This window comes from Gavia stellata, chromosome 30 (genome assembly GCF_030936135.1).
Source record: "Gavia stellata isolate bGavSte3 chromosome 30, bGavSte3.hap2, whole genome shotgun sequence".
NCBI classification, from domain to species: Eukaryota; Metazoa; Chordata; class Aves; order Gaviiformes; family Gaviidae; genus Gavia; species Gavia stellata.
The window spans coordinates 3,853,163-3,875,715 of NC_082623.1; the positions used below are offsets into that span (position 1 = coordinate 3,853,163).

The window sequence follows — 22,553 nt, forward strand, 5'->3', positions numbered from 1 at the left end:
CCTCCACACCCTTCCTCCTGCCTCCAGTACCTGTTTACTCCAAACAGGCTGATAAGGATTCAAGGTTGGCCCCAGGGAAAGAACAAAGGGTAAACACTACCCTGGGTGGGTCCTTCTCCGAGCCTCTTTGGAGCCGGATAAAGAAACACGTTTGACTGCAAATTAAACAACCCAGGCCGGAATAGCTCACATTCTCCACCAGAAGAAAACCAAACATCACACCTCTCACCCCTGACCCAATGTTCCCGCAGCCGCGCTCGACCATGTTGCAGAGACCTGGCTTTGATTGGCTTTCGGGTAAACACCCAGCCTTTCCAAACCTGTTCGCCGACAGAAAAAGCAAAGTTGCTGCTGTCAGCGCTGTCAGCCCCGAGCTGATAAAGGCTTCCCGGCATCCAAAGGGGCATTCCTGAGCCGCCGCCGTCGCCCCTGCGCGGGGGTACGGGCCGGGTGGGAGGGGGCCGCCGGGTCTCGCTGACCTCCCCGTGCCTCCGGCCCCTCCTGCGCGCAGCAAATCCATCACCAAGGGTTTATTTAGGGGCTGGGGTGAGAGCTGGCGTCAACGCCGGCAGGTCCCGGTGCTGCCTCCTGCAGACTGGAACCCTCTTTGGTGGCTCATGGCGGGGCTAGGGTGTTTTTCTCTGTTTTACTGGCCCAGCAAAACCCTCTGTTTTCACCGGGGTGCTGCGAGGAGCCGGGTTGCCTGCGCTTTCCCGTGGTGCCCAGATGCAGGTCTGAGCCCCCGGCGCTCACGGGGTTGTACCGACCAGACCAGGGGCCGTGGCTGCTCCCAGCCCCTTCCCAGCCAGGAGCCCCCCAGCTCTCGCAATGCTTGCCAAGGGTGTTTTGGGGTCCCACCGTAAAACACTGGGTTACGTGCCAGAGCGCCTGGGCTCCCTTCTCTCAAGGGGGTCACCCACCTCCTGGTGTTTCACATCCCCCCATTGAACAAAACCTCCCCGGGCAGCTGCAAAATCCCCGGGATACACAGGAATTACTGAGCCGGGGCGGTTGTGACCCTCCTCCCTGGAAGCCTCCCTGGAGGCTCCCAGACTGGCCGGTGGCAGAAAGCCAGGGCAGCCGGTTGGCGTCAAAAAACCAGCAGGTTTGGCGTTGGTGGTGTTCGGGGGTTTTACTTGCTGTGGGGATCCAGAGCCCTTAGGAGTGTGCTCCCGAGGTTTCTTCTGCAGCTGTGACTTCTTCAGTGGTGCTTTTCCTCTTAACCTACAGCCAAGAGCCTGCCCTGACGGTGGGGTGCCAGGAGCTGGCATGGCTGTGGCAAAGCCTGGTGCTGGGCACGGAGTAGTGCCGGGCAGGGAGACGCGAACAGTGTTTCTGTTGCTAATCCAGGCTGCTCTCTCCCCTCCCGTCCCTGCCTCCCTCCCTCCCAGTTGCAGGAATACTACAAGAAGCAACAGGAGCAGCTTCACCTGCAGCTATTGACACAGCAGCAAGCCGGAAAGCAGCAACCCAAAGAGGTGAGCTCACGCAGATGGGTTCTGGGCCATCAGATCTGGCAGCAAATAAAAGGGGGACCAGCACAAAACAAGGTGTGCATGAATCCCAGCACCCAGGGCAGCGGGCTGGGAGCCAGCGGGGACGGGATACAGGGGCATCCTGCTCCTGGGAGGTGCTGGGGCGGCTGGTCCAGGTGCTGGGAGTTCCTCCTCCTCCTCCCTATCTGCGATCTGGCACGTGCACCGAGCTGCGTCGTTCTCAGCACCGCATCCTTGTCAGCGCATCTAGAAACTATGGGGCGGGTGTGGGGAGCGGTGAAGTCAGCGGGTGTGGGGAGGCAGCTCCAGCAGAGCCACCGGACTCTCCCCGGCGGGAGGGGCAGGTCGCTGCCCCCCGGGACAGAGCGAGGGCTCCCCAAATCCTCCTCGTGGTGGGGGGCAGAGGAGGCTCGGCTCAGCCCTTGCCTGATGTGCTGGCCCTGCCCTGTGCGGGCTCTCGGCACGGCTCGGGTCGGGCAGCCCGGCCCCGATTGAGCTGGCAGAGCAGCACCCTGGCAAGTAGGCAGGCAGGGCTGGTCAGGTGGGAACCCAAACCAGGGCTTTTCCTGCCAGGAAAGGCGGTTCTGCAAAACCCAAGCGCTGTGTGAAATAGCAGCAATGCCAGCAAATGGCTTTTCCAATGGGAGTCACTCAGGCAGGGGATGCTGTGTGACCAGGTCGGCACCGGTGGGCCCTTTGCTGGGGAGGTGGTTGCATGGTGGCGAAGTGTTTATGCGGGTGCGATTGCATCAATCTTGTATAACTCCTTTTACCTGACAGGTTTTACTGTCCTTTCCCATAGTAATGCACTCCGAGGTGTCGCGGCTGTATCAGCAACACTCGGTTTTGGGGATGTGCCGGTCGCACGGAGGCTGGGGGTCGACCCTGACCGGCAGCGGGCAGACAGCACCGCTCCCTTCCTTTTCCTTATATATTTTTGCCCCTCTCTGTCTGGTGCACGTGGTGGCGCCTGGGGGTATTTTGCATTGCGCATGCTGCTGTATGTCTGACATCGCTGCCCTCTCTATGGCACATCCTTCCTTAGGCTCCTGGTGCAGAGGGACGTGGATTTGAGCCGCTCGGTCCCTGTCCCCGGCTGAGCATCAGTAGCAGGCAGGGGAGTGGGGTTGTTCATTGCAATCACCCCTCCTGAAATCCAACAGCCTGATTTACACCCACCAATTCTCAGCACTTAAAAATTCAGCTTTCTTTTGAGGAAGAAAGCGTTTAAGCCCAGCCCGCGCATTGGGGTGGCTGCAGCAGGGGCTCGATGGCAAAGCACACGCCGGCGCTGGGGGAATAGGGCGGCTCGAGCGGCTCGGGGTCGGGCCAGCGCCCACTCGAGCCTTCAATAGACTTTGACCCGGGCTTTCATTGCGGGGTGTTGGCGTATTTACGCAGCGTGCGCGGGGTTAGGCTTTATCGGAGCCATCTCCAGGAGCTGGAGTAGCTGCTTGTGCTCCAGGAATGGGGGAGGCATAAATCTGAGCTTCCTCAAGGACTTTCCTCTTGGCCGTGGCGATGTTATATTGCAGCAACGAATGGCAATATAATTAAGCTCTAACAAAGGGCTTGCTTAGCGGGCTCCTGGTTTAAAAAGCGCATGTAAACTTTTAATTAAATGGTACAGAGAAGACGAGAAATTTATCCGCTAAGAAAGTCTGAGTGGCCAGCGGGGGGGAAGGGGCATTAGATGCTGCTAAAGGGGCCCGTGTCCAGCTCCCAGCGGCATCACCACCCCACGGCCCCAGAAAACAGTGAGGGGGTCCCCACAAGTGGATACCAGAGTGTTTCCCTTCCCTAAAACCCCAGTCAGCTTTGTGGGGTCAGCTTCACCCCATGAATTTGGGCAGCTGCTATTAATAAAGCCTGCGTTGGGCAGCAGCATGTGCCTGCCGGGAATGGCGATGCCGTTGCTTCCCCCGACGGCGCAGGGAATAGCTGGCGTGTCTGGGATGCCGGCGCAGAGCCGCTCTTGGCCGGCGTCGGCTCCTTCATGGAAATCCACGGCGGTATTTAATTACGGCCCCGCTGCAAGGTTTGTAAACCGAGAGCCTTCTGCTTTGCCTCTGCTTGATTTTAAGGGCTCGCCTCCGTGTAATTGTAAGTCAGCGGCTCGTCTGCGAGCGCGGAGGGGGATCAGCAGGTGGGAACGGCTTTGTGCCGCCGCCGCGCCGGGAGCAGGTAGCAGCCTCTCATGGAGGAGCGGCTCAGATCTCCCCGGGAGGAGCGGCGCGGCTGGAGGTCTCCCGGTGGGCGCAGGGAAGGGGAGAGCAGGAAAAGAGGGAGCGCAGAGGATGGAAACATGTCGGAAGCGCCTGTCGGCAGCATCCTGTCCCAGAGGATGCGGGGGGTGCTTTGCGTCCGCAAGCGACAGCGAAGCCGGTGTCTGTCGTCCCGCTCTTTCCCTGGCTGCTTTGCCTCGCCAAGCCCAGCCGCTGCGAGTGGCACCCGGGTGTGGAGACCCCGATATTCCCCGGGGGTGAGGCCAGTGGGTCTCCGTGAGCCCCCAAAGCCGATGGCGGGGGCATTCCCTCTCCCGAGTCTGGCGGGGCAGGGGAGGGAGGTGGCGCGGGGGGCGCTGCCTGCTGCCTAACCTCCGTGTCAGCTTAATGAACTGCTCCTGTCAGTCCCGCGTGTCACACCGAAACTCCTCCTGATGTGCTCATAAATCAAAGTGACGGCGGCTCTTACCCCGGTAGCTGCACCCAGTCATCTGCGTCTAATGCACGCCGAGCGCAGGCGAAGCTCCGGACCCCGAGCCCCCGCGCTGGGACGGGAGGCAGGACTGGGATGGGCGGGGGGGCCCTAACACAGATCAGGCTCCTCTGGTGGGTGCTGGGGGGTCTCCGCTGGGAGGGACTCAGCTGGCATTTTCCAGGCTGGGGTTTGCCAAGGGGAGAGGAGCCGAGTGAAGCTCCCTGGGGAATGGCTGGGGACAGAGGTTTCCAATAAGGCTGGGGCTGAAATTCAGGCTCTCGCCACCCTGCCTTCTCCAGGGCATACTCAGGCTGGTGGGTGCTGTTGGGTGGGTCTGCACACGGGTGCACCCGTTGCACTCGGAGGTTTTGAGCCCGTGCAGTTTGTTGGCTCTGCGGTGCGGCGGTTGCTCTCCAGGGACCGGCACGTTGGCTGCCCCGGAGAGAAGTGGTCCTTGTTTTGGCTTAGCCCAGGCGTTCGTGCATCCGCTGGGCACCAGGACACGTATTCCCAGGGCTGGTCCCTGTGTTTGTGGTCTGGTGAAGCTGAAAGGATACGCGTGTGGATTTGAAGCACGTGAAGGTGCAGGTTCAACATGACAGCATCGTCCCTGCCGGAACCACACACGGGTCAGGGCTGCCCAGTCCCCGGGGGCTCGAGGGGGGTCTGACTCTGCCGGCCACAGCTCTGGGGAGGCCGGGTTGGGAGAGCCCAGCCGGGCTACGAGGCACAGGCGACGTGCCCTGGGGATCCTCATGACTTCATCCGCTCCCAATTTCCTCCTGCTCCGCAGCCTGGAAGTGCAGTGAATGAGGCTGTGTTCGCGCAGAGCCCGGGCTTGCCCCTGGGCCCCCGGGGAGGGCGGCGGTGGAGCCGGGAAGAGGAGGAGAAGCTCGTCCCATCCCATCCTGGCTCCAGTTTCTAACCATGGCGAGGACATGCATGTCCCCCTCGCAGGGGACAACGGGGACAAGGGTTGGGGACAGCGCTGCCTCTGTTAAGGCCCTTGGGCACACAGCCTGGTCCTGCCTTTTTCCCTCCATCGTGGTCCTACGGGGCCACTGACTGCTCCGGTCCCGTGGCCTGAAGCCCTCCTGGCTCAGCGCCTTGCTCGGGAGCGAGGGCGAGCACGGGGATTTCTCTTCGCTGCGCAGAAATTGCTTTGATTTATGCCTTTATCTTCAAGTGTCAGAAGTGCAGGACTGAGGCAAAGCCAGAGAGGATCCAGACCTGACTCGGGGGGGACAATTCCACCGTAGCCAAGAGGTGGACAGGACAGGGAGGAGTCCGCACATCCCTTTGAGGCTGAGAAACCAGATTTAAACTCTCTCTGTGCCCTAGACAGGACCCGCAGTCGTGCCTTACGTTGCAGACCGCAGGGATTTTGCAGGGCAGTGCCTGGAGCCCATCCTCACCCTCCGTTTCGCAAAGCCACAGCCGAACATCAGCAGCATCTGCAGGGGACAGCCTGTATCCCACGGGACCCGGGGTGCTGCTTCGGGTACAGCAGCGCGCGCTGATTCCAAACTAAGCTGTGAACTGGGTTTGCCACGGAGAGTCTGTCTGCTGTTCCCTGTTGAGTAGAGAGTGAGATGCAGCCTCGGGGATCATCGAGAGAGCGAGGATGGGGCTGTGCCAGGTCCCTGCGATCCCCGGTGCACCGGGGGCCTGAATCCTCGCGATGCTCAGACCCAGCCAGAAGATAAAAAAAGGACGTTTCCTATTGCAAAGCTCTTGTGCTCATCAGTAAGAACATGGACATGAAAATACTTCTTTTTGGGCCAAGCAATGGGGCTGCAAAGTGTCCCCACTCACAAGTGCAGCGAGATCAGGGGGAAGCACCTTAGCATGGGCTTGGCCAGTGTGTTCCGCCGAGGCGGGGGCTTGCTGTGCCAAGAGGAGCCCCGGCACTTCTCGCTGAGGATAACGGAGCTGCCATGGAGGGGCCGGGCTGCTGCTGGGGCTGGTTGGCGCGGCACAGCCGGCTCACGCTGCCTGCCAGCCCGGCTCCTCACAACCTGCAAACAACGTCTGCGCAGAGGGGTTCAAGGGGTTACGGTGATGCCTGCCCTGCTAATGAGGCCGGGCAGGCCTGGGGCAGCTCCCTTCTCGTGGCCGGCTCGGATTAGCAGCTGCCTGTCCCCATCCCTAATTGAATTCTCTCCCCTTCAGTTAATTCTCATGGATTTCTTGGTGCCTCCCCAGGGACCCGTCCTGCCTAACTAGTTTAGGGCCTGCTACACCGGTCAGGAGCACGGCCGGCTCCTGGGGGCGGATGGGACAGTCGCCTACCTGGGGGGTGCTTGTGGTTAGGGTGGGGGCACTGGTACTGGGCACCTGCTCCCCTGCGGACGGTTGTTTTCTGCTCCCCACCAAGAAGGGATTATAATGGTCATTTTTGGCCAATAGGGACCGTTTCCCTGCTTAAAGGATGGTGTTATTGATCTGGGCAGTCTTAGGATGCCTTTTCGGTGCTGGGAGCCCCTTTCCTTCGGGGATGCTCGATGCCCGCGGGAGCTCGTCCTGCGGCTGAGCCTCCCTGCATGGGACCCCACGGCTCGGGTTTGCAGGTTTGCCCACCTGACAGGCAGAGCAGGGTCTCTGCTCTGAGCAAGCCCCCAGCTCTGCTCACTCCCTCTCTTTTCAGTGCTTTATTTTTCCCTTCCCCTTTCCTTTTCTTCCCCTCCTCTTCCGACAGATCAAAGCCTCCGTTCGGCTCAGCCGCAAGCTGAGCGGGCACAGCGGCCCGGCAGCAGGACGGAGGCACGCACGGCCACCGTACCGCCGCTGCGGGCATCCCTCGCTGCTGCCGCCGCCGGGCCCCTGCCTCCCCTGCAAGGCTTCTGCTGCAAGGCTGGAAATAACACGCTTTGATTTCTCCCTTTTGTCTCCCGGCAGCCGTTAGGGAACAAGCAGCTGGCCTTCCAGCAGCAGCTCCTGCAGATGCAGCAGCTCCAGCAGCAGCACCTGTTAAACCTGCAGCGCCAGGGGCTGGTGAGCCTCCCGCCGGGGCAGGGCACCGTGCCCCTGCAGACCCTGCCCCAAGGTAAGGACCCCTGCCCGGGCTGGGGAGCGTGTTGGGGGAGCCCCTGCGGCTGCAGCTTCTCCCTGCTCGGGGTGAGGGGGGGCTGCGGAGGGGGCTGGGGCGTTGCTTTTCCTAACGCGCCCGTCTAAAGTTTGGGGCCTGATTGCATTAACGGCCTGGGAGAGTTTGAGCTGGGTTGTGTGCAGGATTGGGCCCCCAGCTTCCTCTTGCATGGGGGGTGCCAGGGTGCAGGGAGCCGGGGTCTCCCACCCTCCGAGGGCAGCTCCGCGGGTGCTGCCGGCAGCTTGTTTTGGGCTTCCCGATGGGGCCGTGCAGCCTCTCCTCCCCGGCTGCTGGCACAGAGGGCTGTGCCCAGCTTTGGGTGCTGATTTCCCGGTGCACGGTCCGCACTGGGCTGCCTGAGCTTCGGGGAGCCGAGCTGCGCTGGCCGGGCAGGGAAGGGAGGCCATGACGCCCCGAGCCAGCCTGGTGCATGGGTGCCATTGGGTGCTGGTCCTTCTCCTCGCTGACGGCGGGTGCTTTCTCCCTGCGCCGTAGCTGTGTGCCCCTCGGACCTCCAGCAGCTCTGGAAGGAGGTCACAGCCGCCCAGCCCGTCGAGGACAGCATTAAGCAAGAAGGTCTCGACCTCACCACCAACACCTCCAACTCTACCTCGTTTTCGGCCGCCAAGGTCTCGCCTCCCATTTCCCATCACCCTCTGCCCAATGGACAGAGCACCATGCACACGCCGAGAAGGGACAGGTAGAGCCGGGTCGGGCCCTGGCATTTTGTGGTTTTACCCCCGGAGAGGTGGAAGGGGCCAGGATCCGTCACCCACAGTGCTGGCAACAGCTTTGGGAGGGTTGGGGAGTTTCTGCCCACCCTATAAACAAGTCCTATCACTGTTTTGCTGCGCCCGTGTGCCCATGGAGGGCAGGGAGCCATTGCTGCGGGGTCTCCCGTGGGTACCCGAGGGCTGGCCTCGGGCACGGGAACGCTGGAGCATCACGGCTGCCCCATCTGACAGTCCTTTTCCGTCTTCTGCAGCTCTTCCCACGAAGAGACCCCCAGCTCCCACCCGCTCTACGGCCACGGAGAGTGCAAGTGGCCCGGCTGCGAAACCCTCTGTGAGGACTTGGGACAGTTTGTCAAGTAAGTGCTCCCCTTTTTGGGGGAGGTTTTCCCGGAGGAGGGGAGAGCCCATGCTCTCGGGCCGGGACAGCATGGGGCTGGCGGAGGAGGAGACCCTGGAAATGGGTCCGGACACCCCAAAGTCTGTCTGCCCAGAGCCGAGGGGCCCCACGCAAAAGGAGAAAACACCAGAGATTGCTGCCAGAGGAGAAGAGACCCAATGCAGCGGGCAGGAGCAGGCAGCAGGCGAGGGGAGTTTGCGGCTCCCCTCCTGGGGGGCGAGGGGAGGGGAGGAAGCAGATGGCTGCACGGCAGCCCGCTGACACCGCTTGTGGGCTCCGGCGCTGACTGATTAACTCCGCTGTCGAAGAGCCCTCTGCTAGCGTCAGGGTCAAACAAATTGTTTTCACGCTTCGTCAGAGGTTTACTTAATTAGTTCATTTGCAATTAGATCTCTTTGTAGCCGGGATTTTTAGCAAAGACATCAGAAGGAACTGACGGGCTTGCTTGCTCCTTTCCCCCCGCCTCTCCGGCTGTCTGCTCGGCATGGCGGCCGAGACGCACCGGCGCGCGCGCGTGCTTTGCTCTCCATCAGTGAGATTTTGGGTTTTTACAAACCGACCCCGTCTGCTGCCACCCGTTCGGGGCCAGCTCCGGTGGGAGCATCCCTCGGGCCGCACCTCGTTCCCAGGGAAGGAGCTGGGCAGAGGCCTTGCACAGGAGGATGAGGAGGTGCGAAGGCAGCCTGGGGAGGCCGGGGGAGCATTGCCCGGTGGTGACTGAGTGAGTGAGTGACTCAGGCTCCTGTGTCCTCTTTCCTCTGCCTCTGACTCACCAGGTGAACCTAGATAAGGCATCTCCTCCCACCTCTCCGGGCATGTTTACATGGCACAGGGCAGATGAGCAAGCTCCGGTTTGGAAGCTGGAGTTGGCAGGAGATGGCCGGGGCTGGGTCGCGGTGCCGGGAGAGCCTCGCTGTGCTAGCTGGAGCTGGAGGGTCCCTGCGTCCCACCTGCCTGCCCCCCTAAGCACACCTAGTCCTTGCAGGAGCTTCCCGAGGGGCAGCCTCCGCGACAGCACTTCTGAAGGGTTTCTGTGCCCTCTCTGTCAATGTGAGCATGTGTCAGGGTGTGGGACAGACAGACAGAAAACTTCCAGCTCCCAAAGGCTGAGCCCAGCTGCAGCATGGACCTTGCTTTGAGTCCAGACACCTGCTTTGAGCCTCCTCTGAGCATCACCTCCATGGAGTAGCTTGGAAAGCTTCAGCGTTGGGGTGGAAAGGGGCAGCGCGTCCTTTGAGCTTCTGTAAAAGCCTGTGAGGGTCGGTGGGAGACGTCTCCGTTCCCGCTCAGCACAGCCTAGGCTCTCGATAGCCTTTTCCCTGGAGAAACAGCCATGCCCTCGGTCTGCCGCGCAGGGAGAGGAGCGGGTGGCTCGGTCCAGCCGCAGCCCTGCGGAGCGGGGCTGAGACACCGGCGAGGTTTGCTCACATACGGGCTTGGCACCTGGTCCCAGTTACCTAACTTGTTTTTGCAAGTTGGGGCTGGAAGTCTCTCGCAAACAGCCGGGTGAGACTCCCACTGCCTTCTGCATCCGGACCAAGAGCAGATACTCCTGAGGCACATTCTCCTGGGACGTCTCAGCAAAAATATCTCAGTCTTGGTCCTGGAGAGCACTGGCCTGTGGTCCTGGGACACCTGCGTGTTTCCCAGAGTTGGATGCCACCTTTCGGGGTGTTCCCACAGCGGCTCTGATGCCATTTGCCCTGCCGCCCAGCATTCCCCCTCCGACCTGTCCCGCCCCTCCAGTGAGGACCCCCCCAGGTTTGTACCCACCCCAGCAGGGATGTGGCCCAGCCATGCAACATCTTCGGGGCTGGCTGCGTCCCCAGGCTGCCGCTTTGCTGAGTCTGGGGGTGAGGACCCCCACAAGGCAATGCCGGGGTGACCCTGGCTCTGCAGCAAGCAGCGTCCCCGTCACCGGCTGCTCACCTCTGCTCACCTGAGAAGGAGGGAGGGCGGCGAGGACCAAAGGTCCTTGTGCTTTATAAACATAAAGTCCCTTATAAACATAAGGCACGAAAGCAGTAGGATGAGGAGTGCCCTGGAAATGTCACCTTCTGCCTTCAGGGGTTTCCTTAGAGGGTGTAAGTAAACCTCCATAATGCCGCCTTTGTCCTGGAAACCTGCTCCTCAGGTCCTCCTGCCAGCAGCCCTTCTCAAGGGCTTTCCATCAACCAGCGGCTGCTCTTAAAGACCACGGGGCTGCCACGGGCAGGGCCGGTGGTCTACGGCTGCCCTCCAGCCTGGGTTTGGGGAGGAGGCACAGCCCAGTTTGCTTGGCCGCCTTTGTGCCTCAGTTTCCCTTCTGCTTTGAGCAGCAGCACCGGAGCATCCCCAGTGTGGGCAGCGCCTCACGGGCATCCCTGGGCGTTGCTGCGGTACAGGCGGTTTGCAGGTTGGGGCTGATCCCAGGCGTGGCCCCAGCGGAGGGGCCGCGTTTCGGGCATGTCCAGGCGTAAACCCCCATGTTCTTCTCCCCAGACACCTCAATACAGAACATGCACTTGACGACCGAAGCACGGCCCAGTGTCGAGTCCAGATGCAAGTGGTACAGCAGCTGGAAATACAGGTGGGTACCACCGCAGCCTCAAAGGATGTGCGTTTAAAAAGCCATCTCCTTTCCCAGACTGCGTGCTGTGTCTTGGCTGCGCTCTGCAGGAGGGGGGTAGCGAGGTTGGGGACCACTAGCAAGATAACTAGCCACCCCAGTGCCACGGAGGCTCATTTTAAGCATCCTTCCTAAATAGGGGTGCTGCCCTTGGCTGGGTGATATCCTAGTGGGGATCCAAGACCTGGGGGACCCTCAATGTCCCCCTCCGATAGTAGCATCCCCGCATGATTATGATGGGGCTGAAGGAAGGGACAAGCCATCCCTCCTGCCCAAAGCATCCCTGTGGGTACAAGGAGATGCCACAGACCTGGAAGCCACATGTGGCCTGGGGGGTGCGTGCCCACAGGCGGGACATGAGCTGTGCCCCAGCAAGAGCCACGGGGCTGCCCCGCTCTTTGGAAATCAGGCCACTTAATTCGGTGGCTGAGCGTGGTCTTTGGAGCCCACCTTGGGGTGCTATTTTTGGAAAGCCAGTTCTTTAAATAGTGCTTCTCCCAGCGTCTCTGACTCCCCGACGTGCCGTGCGTAATTCGGTTAATAGAGAAGGGAAGGGGGAAAAATGGGAGGAAACGGAGGGTTTTCATCTTGGGACATGAAAGCCACCGAAGGGGAAGGCGGGACGGGGCAGGGGTCTCTGGCAAAGGGTCACTCACCGAGACCCCGATGGCATGACAGTGCCTGAGTGCCCGGCTGTTCGGCTGGGGGCTGGCAGGAGCTCAAAGCGGTTTGTGCACGGTGATGGGTATCATCACGGGGGATGCCAGCCCTGGGGGGCAGCGGGCCATGATGCGCGGCAGCCTCAGCAGCCTCCGGAGTTACAACAACGGGGGCTGCGGAGTGGGGGGACGCAGCAAAACCTTCCCGGGCAGGGAGGCTGCGAAGCCGCCTGGGCAAAGCCATGCGATCGCATCCTGCTCCCCAGCCCTCGCTAAAGCGAGAGGTTGAAAGCAATTACTGGGGCTTAAAGAGGGGAGGGAAAGGAAGGGGGAAAAAAAAAAAGGAAAAAAAAGAAAAGCTGAAGGGCGAGCAGAAAGCTGCGTGTGCAGAGAGGAGAACCTGCCACCGGAGCTACCAATTATAAAGTTTTCAGCGCGGAGCTCCCGCTGTGCCGGCGGAGAGCGTCTGCATCACGAGGGGAGACCTGTCAGCTCTAATGAGCACCACGACAGCGCAAAAGCATCCGAGCTGCTCCAAACTTCCAGCAAACTCTGCTCCGGCTCCTGCCTTTAACTCCTTCCTCGCCCGACTCCCAGCTCCGGGGGCTTGGCTGGTGGGGAACCGGCAGCACGCAAGGATGTGGCCAAGCCCCGAGCTTGAGGGGTCGCGGTGGAAAGGGAAGGTGATGGGAAGAGAGCGGGTGTCAGATCCCATCGCCTCCGCTGGGCTCAAAATCTCTCCTGGTGCCACAGTGAATATTTCACCCTTCTCCGCACTCCGGGGAGTAAACAGGCAGGAGTGCACAATTAAAGCGATGTTGCACGTCCAGGTGGATGGATGGACAGAAGGAGGGATGGGTAGATGGACAGGGAGCTGCTGGTGAGCGGGAGGCAGCAGAGGCTGGAGGAGGGCGAAGGGGATGGGGATGGCTGGCACAGGGACCAGAGCACCCGGGAAGGAGAGCGAGGGCTGCGACGGGTGGCCGGGACATGTGAAATGACTCCATTTCATCATAGATTTTTCATCTGGCTGCACACATGGAGCCGGAGCAGCAGTGGCCCCCGTGCCCCCCATGGTGGGTGCTGCAGCCTGCCGCAGAGCCACGGCTCTCGGGAGGGCTTGGCGTCAGGCGGGAGGTGGCTCCTCTGGGGACACTGGAGGATGGTGCCTGCCCGCAGGCAGGGCTTGGGGCTCGGCGGGCAGCTCCTCCGGGCTGTGGGCACCTCCGCGGGTGACTGCCGGCGCTGCCTGACCGTCTCTCTTCTGCTTCTTGCCTCCCACAGCTGGCAAAGGAGAGTGAGCGTCTCCAAGCAATGATGGCCCATCTTCACATGAGACCTTCAGAGCCAAAGCCTTTCAGCCAACCTGTAAGCGTGCGTCCTACTCCTGCCCTTGTGCATCCCTGCAGCCGCTCCCTCTCCTCCCCTTTCCCCTCGCCGCTGGCTGCCATCCCCTCCCTGCCTGTGCACGTAGCCTGGTCCCTTGGGCCAGTGCAAGGCATCAAGCAGGAGTGAAACGCAGCCTGTGTCAGCGTGTTGCGCCGCTCCACCAGCTCAGACATGAGGTGGATGCATCCCGTCCCGTGGTAGCATCCCATCCCATGGGTGCATCCTCTCCTGTGGTTGCATCCCATCCCATGGTTGCATCCCATCCCTGCCAAGCCCAGCCAGCCTTCCCCCTGCAAGCCCTTCGCTGCCTGCTTTGCGGCATGAGCTGGCTCAGCCCCACGGAGCTGCCGGTGTGCCGGGGGCTCTCCCAGCCCCTGCCTTCCCCGCGCCGGTGCCCAACCGCCCGCCCTCCCTCCCGCCTGTCCGTGCAGCTGAACCTGGTCTCCAGTGCCACCCTCTCCAAGAGCACTTCCGACACGTTCCCCGACGGCTTACCTCATCCCCCCACCTCCGCCACGGCGCCCATCACCCCCCTGCGGCAGGGCCCCTCCGTCATCAGCTCTTCCACTTTACACAACGTGGGGCCCATCCGCAGGAGAAACTCGGAGAAGTTCTGCACCCCGATATCTTCAGGTGAGCTCCGGGGTGGGGCTCAGGACCTTCCATCATGCGGTCCCCAGGTCCCAAAGTGGCTCCCTTCACCCTCCCGTCCCCCTATTTCTTGTCTCCCCTCCAGAACTTGCACAGAATCACGAGTTTTACAAAAACGCGGACGTCCGGCCGCCCTTCACGTACGCCTCGCTCATCCGGCAGGTGAGTGGTTCCCTGTGCCGCGGGATTCAGCTCTGCACCCCCAGACCTGCCCGCGGGGCTCCTCGGGCAAAGCTGCGCTCTCCAGCTGCGCTCTCCCCCACTTTCTCGGTCCTGGGGGAGGCCCCATGCCTGCTGAACCCCCATTTCTGCCCCTCGTGCCTCACCACGGGCCGGGCGTCGAACCCCACCGGAGCGTGGCGAGTGATGCTCTTGTCCCCTCTCTGGTTTCCCAGGCCATCCTGGAGACCCCCGACAGGCAGCTAACGTTGAACGAAATCTATAACTGGTTCACGCGGATGTTTGCCTACTTCCGGAGGAACACGGCCACCTGGAAGGTGAGAGCAGCCCTGCTCGGCGCTGCGGGGCTCGCCCCATCCCACCCAGGGCTCACCCACTCCCACCCAGGGCTGCCTGCTGCGGGAGATGCTCCAGCTTAAATGGGCACCTGTGGTAAAGGACCAGTTCATTGCACAGCTCTGAGATGGTGCAGGAAATGTGGATAAATCCCACATTTTCCCCCTCAAAATGCATCCCTGGTCTCTGGGGACACGTGGTCCATGCAGAAGGATACGGCAGAGGGCCACGCTGTAGAAACCCGGAGCTTTCTGCGGAGCTGGGGCTGGAGCGGAGCCGGGAGAAGGGCAGAGAAAAGAGCGAGACACTCGAAATAGCAAATAAGGTTAATGATAACCCCGGGGGCGGGTGGCACGCTGCGAGCGGGAGATGCCGCAGCCGGGCTGCGAGAGGCAGCGGCAGGGTCTCGGCTGCGAGAGGCAGCGGCAGGGTCTCGGCAGTGGTCGGGGCTGTAGGTGCTGGTCCGTGGGGACAGAGGGAGGGTGGTGGGGCTGGGGGGACCGTCGGCGAGCAGGAGCACCCGTGGCTCTGCTGCGAGACTCCAAGCGAGTGTCTGTGCCCGTCGGTTCCCCCCACCCGGTGCACGGGGCTGTACAGGCAGGTATTGGGGAAAGTTTTTGGCACCGAGGAACCGTTTGTCACTGGCCTGGGCTGATGCACGTGAATTTTGGGGCAGCGTCTTGGGGCAGCACCCGGGTGCTGGGGCTGCTCCTGCCTCAGTTATTTAGAAATCACGAAATCTGAGAGAAAGCAAGAAAACACGTCTCGGAGGAAAGGAGTGGTTGTGAGAAGGAGCAGTTATTGCTCTGGCCGGGAAGGATTTATTTCTTGTTTCCTGCTGCATGTATTTACTAAGATGCAGCTTTGTCCTGCTCAGGGTAACAGGCAGCAAAGTGGCAGAGGGAGACTTAACACTTAAAACAAAAATTAAAATGAGCGAGGTGCAAGCAAGATGGTGCATTTTGAAAGGGTTAAGGGAGGAATCGGTTATTCCGGAGCCCGGGGCCCCCGTGCGTTGCTGCTGCAGATCAGAGCTGACCGCAGCAGGGGTTTGCTACTCTGCAGCAAACTTTGGGTGAATAACGGGCATTTTGGCACCGGAGTGCTACGGGTGGCCCCTGGCTTCAGCACGGCCCATCCCGAGCATCCCCGCGTGCCGAGTGGGGAAGGAGGGTGGTGGGAAGGAGCAGTCAGGGGTGCCTGGGCCATTTTTGATGCTGGCCGTGGCGCTGCGTCAGTCTGGAGTCCCCCTCACGGCACGCGTGCAGCACTGCAAGCCGGCGCGGGGAGCATCGCTGGAGCGTCGCTGGCTGCTGCCGCCCTGGCCAGGCCCACGGGGACACCCCCGAGTTTGGGGAGAGGGTTGGAGGTGATGGGGAGCATTGGGGTAGAGACCCCGGTGCGGCCATCGCTGCTCCCAGGACGGTGTCTCGCCGTGGGGCAGAGCAGGGTCCGTGCGGGGCAGCGCTTTCCCTGCTCCATGCCTCAGTTTCCCCGTCTGTGGAATGAGATAACGGCAGGTGAAAATGTCTTTTTCCTTGCTCTTCACTAGCTAAAAGGAATGAATGTTTTGGGGTTTTTTCCTGTGTAGCTCCCCCGCACCCCATGTTACCCTCAGGCAGATGTCTCAGGGAGGGGCATCCCCCAACCCTTCTGGTTCCCTTTTTGCTGCTCTTTATTTTTTCCTGTTCCACCACCAAAAGGGATGGCAGGGAATTAAAAAGAACCGAGGCAGGGATGATTCCCTTCACAACTTTCTGCGTCCAAGGCCACGCTTCTATTGAAGGAGGGGGATACGCAGGAAAAAATAATGTATTTCCGCTCGTCAGAAAACCACCATTTCTGCTGCAGCTTCTGCCTCGTCTCCTGCCTCAGCTGCCCCCGGGATGGGGCAGGGGTGCGGGGGGCCAAGGTGGGTACCCCGTCCCTATGGTGGGGCAGAGCCGCGGTGCGGCGTGGGGGCCCACGGGGAGACCCCCGGCACAGCACAGGGAGCGGGGCCGGGGGCGTAAAGCAAACATCATTAGAAAAGACAAAGATGAGAAGCAAACAGAGCAGCCAGGTCTGGCACTGAACAAATAACTCTGTTGAAATACAAAAGCCACGTTAGGATGAGGCAGGGACCGCCCCCCCAGCACCAGGCGGGAGGATTCCCATGTTGGGGGTCTCATCCGGCACCTCCTCCGTGTCCCGGGGCTGGCACCCTGCCCGACACCCAGCACCGGGGACGGGGCATGCCAGGCTCCGGTGATGCTGAATCGCATCCTGCCCGGTGCCAGGATTTATTTTATCTCTGCTTTTGCCTTTGCAAACACACACCTGGAAGCAGGGGGGTGTCGTGGAGGGAGAGGGGAGACGCGGGAGATGCCGGGCCAGGGCTGCGTCTCCACGTGCAGGAAAGGTTTCGGCTTTGCCACGCTTCTTGCCTTTAATCAGGGCTTTGTTTGGATGAGGAGTCCCCTGAGCGCACAGGAAGGAGGAAGGGGAGCGCGGGGCAGGATCCGGCCCCGGCGAGGGGAGGAAGTCCTGTGTTTGCTTGCCAGGGGACAGGGGTTCAAGGGCAGCGGCTGCCCCAGCCCCGGCCGCACTTCAGACCCCCAAGCGTGGGCCGGGAGAGGGGTATTTGCAAAGACAGCGCAAGGACAGAGCGAGGGCTGGGGGCTCGTCCCGCTCCCTCGCTGCCTGGGGAGCACAGCGGTGTCCAGGGTCCCCCTTGGATTTCCAGCTCCCCGGGACGTCTGTGCGCGCGGTGCCGGGTGCGGCCGGGCACTCCTCTCCGGGTGATGCCAGCGTGGGTTCTGAGGCTGAGGCGTGCCTCGGCCCCCGGGGCAGGGCATGTCCCAAAGGGAGCAGATGCCTTTGGGTGAGAGTGGCAATGGCACCCGGCTGGCACCCAGGGACCCGGCTCTGCGCTGCACCGAGCATTGCCCAAGGAGCCGGGCCAGCTGCCGACTGGCAGGTTCCCGGTATGACCCAGGGGGTTCCCAGTTCCCCCCAAAAAATCCCATCAAACAGCACCGACTGTGCCCGAGTCTCCTTCCCCAGGAACCGGCTCCTGGGAGCCGCTTCCAAAGTTTCCCCTTTGGGCTGGCTCTGCCAAACAGCGAGAGGAGCAGGAGCCTGCCCATCCCCGCCGCCTGCCACCGCGCGACCCGGCTCTCGGCGGGGCCATCGCGGCAGCGCCGGGCACGATGGCACAGCCGGGGCTGCTGGGGCAGCCGGCGGGCAGCGGGCGCAGGGCAGTGGCCGGAGGATGGATGGATGGATGGATGGATGGATGGATGGATGACGAGGGAAGGAGCCCAGCTTTGTTTGGTTTTGTTCTTAAATTAAAAAGGGGCAGTGGTACAATTTGATGAGTTTCTGGGAACTCTTAACACTTTCCAGCGTGGGGGGGTTCAGTCCTTGTGTCTCCTTTTGCCTTGTTGTGTTGGCCAGCTCCTTTGTTTATACAGCCCCCGTTCGACCTTTTAAATTGCTGTTAATGTTTTAGCGTAACGAATTAGTCTCTCATCACGAATCAGGACTCGAAATAAAAAAAAAAAAATACTAAAAAAAAAACCCTCCAAGGCCAACTTCCTGAAATTGGGGTCATTCTCATTTGCAAGGCAGAGAATCTGAGAACCTTAATGCAAGGAAATTTATTCAAAGGCAGAGCCCCGGCGTGATTAGGCCCTTTGTAATTATAGCTCGGAGAGATTCCACTCCAGCCTCCTGCCTCCCTCATGGATTAGCAAGTGAGTCGGAAAAATACACAGGATTTAATTAGAGGCAAATTAAAATTGGTAATGAAATAGGGGCAGTAGCAAATGGCAGGGAGTTGGAAGGGGAAAAGGGAGCTGGTATCTCTCGGGGCTGCGCTGTCTGCCTACGTGTGTGTCTCTTTATTTTACATTTAGAAATGTAAAGATGGTCGATGTAGAGAAGAAAGGGAGGGAAAGGACCGAAAAGGGGCGGCGGGGGGAGAGAAAGAAAGGAAAAGATTAGCCGGCTTTGCCGAGCATCGCCGAGCAAGCTACAGCGGAGAGGGTGGCTCTGCCCCCGGGTCCTTGCTGGTGTGGCTTGTCCCTTGTCCCACGCTGTCCCCATCTTCCTCAGCATCCAGCCAAGGCCCGCGAAATGGGGTCGTGTCCCACGTGTGTCTTGAGGGCTCGGCTCCTAAACCCTCTCGGTGCTGATGGGGTGAGCGAGCGTTTGCAGCATCCCCGGTGGCTTTGCAGAGTGTTTGGCTGTAGACAAGCCGAGCGTGGCCAGGGCAGCCTGGAACCATGGGGACCCGCAGGGGCTGGGCGAGGAGGAGGATGGGGAGGAAGAGGAGGGGGCCGGGGCTGTGCCGCTGAGCTCTCCTGCCCGCTCTGCCCGCAGAACGCCGTCCGTCACAACCTGAGCCTGCACAAGTGCTTCGTGCGCGTGGAAAACGTCAAGGGAGCTGTCTGGACCGTCGATGAGCACGAGTACCAAAAGCGAAGGCCACCAAAGATGACAGGGTGGGTCCTCCTCTCCCGTGGGACACAGCCTGGGAGCCGTGCTCACCCCCACCTCTGCTCCCAGACCCCCTCGTCCCTGGGCCGGGAGCGCTCAGCCGTCCATCGTTCTGCTTTCTCTCTTTCTGCAGGAGTCCGACTTTAGTCAAAAACATGATTTCAGGACTCGGTTACGGAGCACTTAATGCAAGTTACCAGGTAAGGACCCGGTCCGGTCCCTGGCAGGGATATGGGGACACTAAACCTTCGCCGCTCCGCAGTCCTGTTTTCCCTCCTGGTCTCGCATCCTCCATGCCTTGAACCGCTGCTGCTTTCTCTTGCAGGCTGCGCTGGCGGAGAGCAGCTTCCCGCTGCTGAACAGCCCCACCATGATCAACACCAGCTCCGCCAGCGGCATGCTGCACGTGGGCCACGACGACGTGAGCAGCACCGTGGAGCAGGTCAACAGCAACGGCAGCAACAGCCCACGCCTGTCCCCACAGCAGTACAGGTCAGCCTGGCCGGGGGCGAGCGGTCGAGGGACGGTGCTGGTGGTTGTTACTGGGCTGCTGGAGGGTTTGGAGCTAAGGGACAGTGGCACATTGGGCACTGGGAGCTGCTCATCGCCTCCTGCGGCTCCTGTCCCCTGGGCGAGGGGCAGCACAGGGATGGAGGGGGGCTTGGGCTGCCCCGTGGGACCGAGAGCTTCGGGGGGTTGTGTCCAGCGGCTCCCCGAGGCTGAAGGCTTCCCTCCCTGCAGCCATCCAGTGCACGTGAAAGAGGAACCCGCCGAGGCAGAGGACGACAGCAGACCCGTCTCGTTGATGGCCACCACCAACCAGAATGTGACGATTCCCGACGACAGGGACCTGGAGGAGGAGCTGCCGGTGGAAGACTTGTCCTAAGGACCCCTTCCTCCTCCCCACTGAGGGGCAAACCCTTCCCACCCTCCCGGCCGGAGACCAAGCGACAGCTCCCACCTCCCCAAGGTGACCTTCGGCGTTAACCTGTTTCTAAAAGGCACTTCCACAAAGCAAAAGGGTTTCCTTGGTGCAACAACCTGTTGCTGACGGCGCGTCCCTTCCACTCCCCACTTCCCCGCGCCGCGGCCCCGGTGACTGACCGACCCCTGCCGCGGGGGACGTCCCGCGACACGAGAAGCAAAAACCCAAGAGCTGGACTTTTTCTCCCCTCCTCCCTTGGTTAGTGACTGGTGAACGAGGATGGTAGGTTGTTTCTGTCCGAAATGGTCCCTCCTTCCTTCCCTGTGCACGGTGGGCATGGGGAAGGCACCTCCGTCCCCTCTTCCCCTGCGGTCCTCTGCCGCCCAGCGATGCTCGAGCCTCCACCAGCGACCGCCCCAGGGAGGGAAGGCGATGGCAGACACCTGCTGTCATCTCTCCGTCCCCCAGTGGGTTTTGCACTAGGAGGGACTGTGGACCCTGCCCACACGCTGCCTCTACCCAGCTTTGGGGGAAGAAACAGCAGAAACGGGGGCGAGTCCTCTGCCACAGTCTGGACGTTGGGCTTGCACCATTGTCTCACGGCCAGGGAAGGATGAGGACCGGCACGTCGGTGGGACTGTGTCCCTTTTGCCTTGTCACCTCTGGCAGGTTGCTAAACTGCCCAGCGAGCAGAGCAGCCGCCCTGGGTTGGCCGCCCTCCCCGAGCCCCCTGGTCCCCGCTGGTGGGGTGGCTGGTGGCACCCAGCAGCGATGACCGTCCCCAGCCGACCGCCAGCGCCGGGCAGCGAGGACACGGCTCCCCGCTTTCTTCTCGATGTCAGCTGCAGCAAGTGACACCTCTCCCATCCCGTGCAGGGATGGCCGGTGGCCCGACTTTTGACTTCAGGGAAAGGCTCCCGGTCCGCTGCGTGCCCGGTTCTTCCTCCGAAGCCGGGGCAGGGTCTACGAGGATGGGCAAAGGTGTGGGGAGGCAGCATCCACCATCACCGAGCCTCCTCCCGGGGGGCACCCGCGGAAGAGCTGGCACGGGCAGAGCCCGGTGGTGAGCCGCTGCTCGGCCATCCTGTTGGTAGCAAAGCCGACCCCGGTGAAACCCCGGGGCAGCCAAACCTGGCCGTGGTCGGTGAGCCGAGCCTGCTGCCGCCGGGGCTCCCGCTTTCATCTTTTCTTTTCGTTATCCTTTCATGTGCGTGTGTGTCCAGATGGGAAGATACCAAAAGATTTCTAGAGACAGAAGGTCCGTAGTTCAGGTGAACAGATGGTATTAATGCCAAAAAAAAAAGAAATATTAATAATAACGAGAACAACACAACCAAACACCCCTCTTCTCCCTGCTCTTTCTTTCTGTGGTGGTGATGTGGGTACCCAGCACCGGGCTCCTCCTGGCAGGCAGCCGTGGCCTCCCCGGTGCCCCGTGCTGGCCTCGGGGACCGGCATCTTCCCCGGCACAGCGGGCTGGCACTGGCTGTCTTGGCATGCAGCGGGGTCTTGGGGGACTTGCTGTGATAGACGTGGAGCTGCTCTCATTTTTGAGCCCAGCTGCAGGCTCTCCCAAAGCGACGCCGAGTGCTGCTCCGTACCTTCCTGGCCCTGGTACCCCGAGTTGAGACAGTGGCGCTGGGGGCTGCGTCGCTGCCCCAGCACATGGCCCCCAGCCCCGTGCCGGCGTCCTGGCGCCAGCACTCCATGAGCTGTGTTTTGGGTTGAAAATGCAACACACAGCTGGGGGGGGGGGGGGGGAGTGTGTGCTTGTTTGTCCCCGTGCATCACCTCTGTGACATCCCCAAGGGGCTCTTGGCGCTGTGGCACGTGTCCCTGGGGCGAGCCCCTGCCTCGGATCGTCTTTTTGCTGCCTGTTGCGTCCTCGATACCCAGGTGTCTGCAGAGACGGGGGGGGGTCCCTGGCTCCCCACTGCAGCCAGCGGTGAGGCTGGACAAAACCCCCCAGCCTTGTTCCCCTGTGCCACCCCAGCACCGTCCGGGGGGTGCCGAGACCCTCGGGGAGCCGCAGCCACCCGGGGGGGAGGCACAGCCCACTGCGGCTATTAACGGGGGTCACCAGCATCCCCCCTGGCTGGTGTTGCAAGAGGGGCCCATTCCCCTCCCTAAAACCCCAGAAAATCCTGCAAAACCTGCGCTCCCCAGCCCACACGTGGGTGCTCACTGCCGTGCCGTGCCGTGCCGTGCCGGCCTTCGCTAGGTGTCTCCACTCGACCCGTGTTTCTCCCCACGCCGCCGCCTCGCTCGCTCCCTCGCTGCTGCCAAAATCTCAGGGCGAGGAGGTTTGCCAGGCCACCCGCTTCCCCGCGCCCTTCGGCCTCTCCCGGCTCGTCCCCACTGCCACCGGCTCCCACCCGGGCTCTGCCGGACGCCAAAGACCCTGCCCGGGCTGGGGGGCATGAACCGAACCCCATCGCTTGCAGTGTGGGTGCAGCCCCGTCCCCCCCATACCTCCAAAGGAGCTGCGAGGCCGGAGGTGCCATGTATTTTCCCCGCCTGCTTGCTTTTCTGGTTTTTTTTCTTTCGTTTTTTTCAGTCTTTTGATTTTAAGTTATTGTTTTAAACAAGTTTCCAGCTGCCGCGGGTGGCTGTTGCTGGAGGGAGGCGGGCACCGCGCATTGCTGCTTTACTTGTACGAAGGAGCGGGGAGGGAGGGACGGGGCGGATGTTGGGGTGCAGCCCCCGGCCCCCCTCCGCTGCTGCTCGGCCGCGGTTCACCCTGGGCACGGATCGCCTGCCTCCATCCAGGCTTTTGGGTTTATAGTTCGCGTCTCCCCGTTGGGGAGCAATTGTGCCTCTTAGGGCAGCGCCAGCACCCGGTGTCACCCCTCGTGCTGCTCCAGCGTGTCTGGGACCCCCCCAGTGTCCCCGGGGAGGGACGACCTGG

At 61.6% G+C, this 22,553-nt stretch overlaps 1 protein-coding gene across 9 annotated transcripts in view; it reads left to right on the forward strand.

The window, feature by feature from the left end:
• FOXP4 (forkhead box P4) overlaps positions 1-20,942 on the forward strand; it is a 40,057-nt gene extending 19,115 nt beyond the window's left edge. For 2 of the 9 annotated variants that reach the window (XM_059831271.1, XM_059831273.1), the window contains 13 exons: positions 1,392-1,478; positions 7,095-7,242; positions 7,780-7,984; positions 8,270-8,374; positions 10,897-10,984; positions 12,967-13,056; positions 13,536-13,704; positions 13,808-13,884; positions 14,118-14,219; positions 18,604-18,725; positions 18,854-18,920; positions 19,046-19,212; positions 19,462-20,942. In XM_059831271.1, coding sequence (XP_059687254.1) covers positions 1,392-1,478; positions 7,095-7,242; positions 7,780-7,984; positions 8,270-8,374; positions 10,897-10,984; positions 12,967-13,056; positions 13,536-13,704; positions 13,808-13,884; positions 14,118-14,219; positions 18,604-18,725; positions 18,854-18,920; positions 19,046-19,212; positions 19,462-19,606 — 1,572 coding nt within the window. In that variant the 3' untranslated portion in view covers positions 19,607-20,942. Of the gene's footprint in view, positions 1-1,102; positions 1,106-1,391; positions 1,479-3,282; positions 3,286-3,639; positions 3,643-5,088; positions 5,092-7,094; positions 7,243-7,779; positions 7,985-8,269; positions 8,375-10,896; positions 10,985-12,966; positions 13,057-13,502; positions 13,705-13,807; positions 13,885-14,117; positions 14,220-18,603; positions 18,726-18,853; positions 18,921-19,045; positions 19,213-19,461 lie in introns of all 9 variants that reach the window. The other 7 variants (XM_059831266.1, XM_059831272.1, XM_059831274.1 and 4 more) reach the window with 6 other exon arrangements.
• Positions 20,943-22,553: the final 1,611 nt, after the last annotated feature.